This window comes from Jaculus jaculus, chromosome 16, assembly GCF_020740685.1.
Source record: "Jaculus jaculus isolate mJacJac1 chromosome 16, mJacJac1.mat.Y.cur, whole genome shotgun sequence".
In the NCBI taxonomy this organism is placed as follows: Eukaryota; Metazoa; Chordata; class Mammalia; order Rodentia; family Dipodidae; genus Jaculus; species Jaculus jaculus.
The window spans coordinates 46,483,984-46,489,983 of NC_059117.1; the positions used below are offsets into that span (position 1 = coordinate 46,483,984).

The following is a 6,000-nucleotide window of genomic DNA, read 5'->3' on the forward strand; positions in this document are numbered from 1 at the left end:
CAGCAAGTAGGGATGAAAAAGAAAAACTGGCAAACACACACAGTTGGGCATTTGTTGCAGTTGGGCACTTGTTGCATGCCAGCCAGCCAGCCAGCCAGCCAGCAAAAAAGTGTATCTAAGAGCCTCTCCAGTGTTACATGAAACCAAGATTACACCTAAAGAAACCCCTTACTAGTCGGGCGTGGTGGTGCAAGCCTTTAATCCCAGCACTTGGAAGACAGAGGTAGGAGGATCACTGTGGGTTCAAGACCACCCTGAGACTACATAGTGAATTCCAGGTCAGCCTGGACTACAGTGAAACCCCACCTCGAAAAGCCAAAAAAAAAAAAAAAAAAAAAGGAAACCCCTTACTGTAAACAAAGTTGACCATACAAGGCATCTGCACACAACTGCAAGTAGTCACCCTGGGGTCCATCTGATGAGATCTGACGAGTATCCTCTGCTGAAACTTCCATTCTGCTCACATAGCACAGTGGGGAAGTTTTATGAACAAGTCATTTTTGGATTGAATACCCTTGTATAGTTATAACCTTTCCTTCCCCACAGCATAATCATAAGGTCTATGTACCAGGCCTATGTACCCATGCAAAGTTTCTCTCTGCCCACTAGAAGAAGAGCACAACCTCCACCCAAGCGCACATGTGGCACCCACCCTCATCCCACAGGACAAGAGCCATCTGGGACTTTTTAAATCATTACCAAACTCCCAATGAAGTGCCCCCCTGATGACTTAGCATTGGGATTCTGAGACTTTCCAGGACCCTCTGAGTTTCCTTCTCCATTAAATCACTAGGCTGCCAGTGTTTTATGAAACAAAAGGAAACCTAAAATATAAATAATAAATGTTGGATTGGGAAGAACAGCCAAGGTAAGCTAGAGATCCCAATTAATTAGGAAAGCTAGGGAACAGGTGGGTCTGTTGAAGTAAAAGGAGATGTGGGCAAGAAAGCAGTTTGGGCGGGGACTTGCCCTGAATAAAAGAAAATAAAGCTGAGGGGTAAGGGCAGAGGTGGTGGTGGGCAGGCAATCTTGGGACATAAACTGCAGAGCCCTAACACTGGGGGGGGGGGGGGCGGGCAGAGCCCCGAGAAGGCGGGGTAGAGGGTCATGCAAAGCAGCAACATTCAAATGCCTTAAGAGTCAAGGGTCAGAAAAGAGCCAAGACAGGAATGTGGGGTCAAAGAATGAAGGGAAGGCTAAGAGCCCTTTGAGAGGGGTTAAGAAAGAAGTGCTACCTTTGGAGGTCACGACTCCAGACTGGAAACTGGGGTAACCTTAACTTGCGATGGCAAGGTGGGAGCGGAGTGAGTTTTAAGCGATCATGTGAGACAGGTGCAAGGTGGTGAGGGTCAGGGTCACTCCTAGCTACAAGCTGAAGCCATGTGAGGCCAAGGCTCCCTTCTTGGTCTGAGAATGCCTTCCAGGGCTCCGGGAAAGAGGCCCCGGGACGACAGGGCCTCGGTTCCCAGGTCAGAACTCTCCCACAGGGGCGTCCGCGGGGAGGGCGGAGCTCATGCTGCGCCTCTCCGGGGAGCCTAAGGAGGGGCGGGGGTCCCGGACTTACGCATCAATGTGCTGAAGGCCACGACGCCAAGCAGCCCTTGCAGGAAGATGCCGAAGCTGTGCATGAGCGCGCCGCTCTCACAGCGGCCCGTCCCGGACGCGACCGTGGACGAAGGCCCTCCAGGAAGGCCCCGGCTGGTGTTCCCCGCAGGGCCTTGCATGGCTGGGGGGGGCGGGGGGAGGGTACGCGGGGCGCCGGCCCGTCGGCCCGCCCGGCCTTACCGCTGCCCAGCCCGAGCCGCCAAGCCGCGACCACAGAACCTGAGCTGCCAGCCGGTACCTCAGCCAGTGGCCGACTCAGCGCCGCGCGTAACCCGACGTCTGAGATTGCAGCGTTTGATTGGTCCAAGACGGCGTGGGGGCGGGCCCTGGCGCCGCGGGTCTCCCCCTCCCCCCGGGAGCGGCGCTCCAGCCCCGCGAGGGGCGGGGTTGAATGTCGTGGCTGATAGGTAGAGCAGGTGAGCCAGGCTGCGCTCCAGGGACCACTGTGCTCCAGGCTGCGAGGAAACAAGGGAGACAGTGATTAAATACTGCGATTAAATCCTGGAGAATTTATTTTAAATACTCCTGAAGGACCGGAAAGGTGGCAGAGCGGTTAAGGCGCTTGCCTGCAAAGCCAAAGGACCAAGCTTCGATCTCCAGAACCCACCTAAACCAATTGCACAGGCTGGCTCAGGCCTCTGGAGTTCCTTTGCAGTGGCTGAAAGCTCTCGTGCACCCATTGTCTCTCTGCCTCTTTCCCTAATAAATAAATGATATTTTAGAAACTCTTGGAGTCCACCTTCCTATTCCAATTTACAATTTGAGGAGTAGAGTCCACAGCTGGATTATTCTGAGATTCTGAGGCAGTCTGGATTATTCTGAAGCAAAGTGACCATTGGAATGACCCAAAAGGCAGGATAGTGCTGAGAAGTGACAGAGGAGTGTCCAGCACTGAAACACCTCTATCACAGCCTCCAAGGCTCAGGGTCCACTGCAGAACAGGTGGCAGAAAGAATGTGAGAGCCAAAGGAAGGGTACCACTCTTTACAATGCAACTGTCCAGGCAGAAATTGGCCTTGATATCCATGACCTAGCAGTGCCTAGCAATACCTTCATAAGACCCTCATAATAGAAGAAAAAGACAAAGACATCAAAATAAAAGAGACACTAACGGAGAGGGAGAAGATATGATGGAGAGCAGAGTTGTGAAGGGAAAACTGGGGAGGGGAGGGAATTATCATGGTTTACTGTCTGTAAGTATAGAAGTTGTCAATAATAAAAAATTAAAAACAAAACTCGAGTTATTCTGCCACATTAGACATTGGGCATCCTTCTACTTTTCTGGACAAAATTCAGGAAATCTGATTCAATAATCAAACACCCAATTTTCTTCCTCTTAAATACAATTTGTGGGCCTCACTTCCTCCCTCCCTTTTTTCCTACTGTTTTGGAACAGGATCTTATTCAGCCCAGGCTTACCTTGAACTTTCTATGTAAGCTAAGGATGTCCTTGAACATCAGGTGTTCCTGCCTTCACTTCCCAAGTGTTGAGATTACAGGCCTGTGCTTACATACCTCTAGCCCAGGCTGACCTGGAATTCACTATGTAGTCTCAGGGTGGCCTCAAACTCACAGTAACCCTCCTACCTCTGCCTCCTGAGTGCTGGGATTAAAGGCAAGCCCCACACCAGAAACATTCATTTTTTTGTTGTTGTTTCATTTTCAGAAGGGTCTTGTAGAGTTGCCCAGGCTGATCTGAAACTCCTGAACTTAAATGTTATTTACATCTCAGCCTACAGAGTAACTGGGACTACACAAGCCAATATGACCCACCATACTCTGGCTCCCCTTTTGATTTAATATTACTTTAATCCAATCATTTTCCTCTGTAAAATATAGTTTAGGCTGAAAATTCAATCTATATATTCCTGCTTTGTTCACTAAGGAGTAACACATATTGAATGTAGGTAGGCTCCATCCTAGCCCAGACTGACCTGGAATTCACTATGTAGTGCCATGCTGGCCTCAAACCATAGCGATCCTCCTACCTCTGTGTCCCGAGTGCTGGGATTAAAGGTGTGTGCCACCCTGCCAGGCTCATAATTCATTTTTTGTTAAAAAAAAAACCCACAAGTAATCACACACTCCCACATAACCCTGTTTACCTCTACCTCTGCCACAGCCCCTCTGGTTTCTAACACCTCGTTGCTGCTTCACAAGCCTTTCTGCTGCAAATGTCAGTGGACATGTAGTACAAGTCCTGACATGAAGCTATATTTGTTAACAGTAAATACTGTTTGTATGGAAATTCCTATAAAATTTCTCCCAAGAAATTCCAATTACATAAGAGAATAAAATGCTCAAAAGTTTTCTTGATTAAAGAGAACATTAACCAGATTATCTAGAAAAAATAAAATGCAAACCACAACTATGTCTTGATGCAGTATTCTAGCAGCATGGATGCTGCTCCTTATTCTCTGCTCCATGAACTGCTGCTCATACTTCAAGCCCACCTACTTTCCATTTTCCTTGTCTTGTATACCATTAAACTTTTCAGACTGCTAAATCACACAGCTGTAAACTCTCTCTCCTACAGCTAAGTAGGAGCTTTTTGAAGACAGGAACTGGTTTTTACTCACTCATAAATCCAACAGTGTGTATGTAGCACAGAGAACATGTAACAAATGTTACTTTAAATTGAATTTTAATTTATAAATTTTAAAACTCTCCACAAATACTGACCATGGAAAAATACAGAAAATAGGGTTAAGAAAATAAATAGATAAGGGAAATATACAATTGCATTATTTTCTTCAAGTCCAAGAAGGATCTTGTAATAATGCTCAACAGTTAACAACAGTTCATGCTCAAAGAGAACCAAACAAGGGGATGTGTCTTAAAGCAGAGGAGACTGAGCACAAGGAGAGTATTGGTTGATTCAAGACAGTTCAAGGAAAATTGCACATACGGCTAAAAAACAAAGTTTTGGACAAAGCACTGCTCTGCACATCCAGATGTAGATGGCTCCTTAAGACTTATTGAACAACAGTCTTTAGACTGGGGAGATGGCCCAACAGTTAAAGGCACTTGTTTACAAAGCCTATTGGTTTGGGTTTGATTCTCCAGTACCCATCTAAAGCCAGATGTACAAAGTGGCAAGAGGCCCTGGTGACCTCTCTCTCTCTCTGCTCACAATAAATAAATAAATAAAATATATTTTATAACAAGTCTTCAGAACTTCAGAGTTCAGAGGTAGAATTCACAATACCTGAAAGTTCCCGAAGGTAGGGGGTTCTGCTCTTCCTACCACTACTGAGTGAAATTTCAAAAACGTATCTAGGGCTGGAGAGATGCCATGGCAATTAAGGCGCTTGCCAGCATAAACCAAAGGACTCGGGTTTGATTCTCCAGTACCCATTTAATGCCAGATACACAAAGTGGTGTATGCATTTGGAGTTTGTCTGCAGTGGCGACAAGCCCTGGAATGCCAATTCTTTCTATCTGCCTCTCTCTCTCTCTCTCAAATAAATAAATAAAATATTAAAAAGTTCCTATGCAGGGGAGGGTCAAGCAAAATTCAAGATATTCTGAATAAGACATGAAAATCCACTTTCTTGAATAATGACACATCCAGAAGCCATAGATTGTTACTAGAAGATTTTCAGTCCAGGGATGGGATACCTTCCAGTGAGTTGTTGGCCAGGGAGGTCCCTGTTACCTCCATAATATTACAGGCTATTGGCCCTTGGTTTCCCATGAGAGAGAGATGGTTAAGACCCTATTGCTGCAGATGTCACATGCCTGAGCAGCAAAGTCACTGAGAAATCAAGCTGTTACTGAGTAGAAAACTTTCTCCTATAGACCAGCTGACTGAAAGCTGAGAAAAGCTGCACTGTATGCAGCCTTATGGGAGACAGAAGTCACCAGTGGTGAAAAGAGTGGGCACAGGAGGCCTCAAGTTTGGCCAAACAGGCCAAATGACTGAACGAATGCAATAGTGGCATGTCTGCTCTGGGGGAAACCAACTGCTCTTTAATTGGACTGAAGGCTCAATCTATGGGAGAGAATACATGCCTGATACTGAAAACCTAATCAAAAGCCTATGGCAGGGGAGGTCATGAGCCTAAGGGGTATAAAGCTTGCTCTTGTCTGGACAGATGCACATATTATTCTCACCAAATTACCCTGAAAGCACACCTAATGTTCATATTCACATATTAATGCTACTTTCACTTCTGGTTAGAGAAGCTTCTCTTTTCAGATGGTGATGACCACTGGAATGACCCAAAAGGCAACACAGAGCTGAGAAGAAGGGACAGAGGAGAGTCCAGCACTGAAACATCTCACACCCTCCAAGGCTCAGGGTCAATTATGAAAGAGGTGCGGAAAGAATCTAAGAGCCAAAGGAAGGATACCAGTCCTTACATACAACCGTCCGGACAGAAATTGGCCTAG

The 6,000-nt window shown here is 46.5% G+C and overlaps 1 protein-coding gene across 1 annotated transcript in view; it reads right to left on the bottom strand.

Annotated features, from left to right (window-relative positions):
• LOC101604526 (store-operated calcium entry regulator STIMATE) overlaps nt 1-1,724 on the bottom strand; it is a 73,728-nt gene extending 72,004 nt beyond the window's left edge. Inside the window, exon 1 of the mRNA XM_012947598.2 lies at nt 1,565-1,724. Within this exon, the coding sequence (XP_012803052.1) occupies nt 1,565-1,724 (160 nt within the window). The remainder of the gene's footprint in view (nt 1-1,564) is intronic.
• Between the last annotated feature and the right edge of the window lie 4,276 nt (nt 1,725-6,000).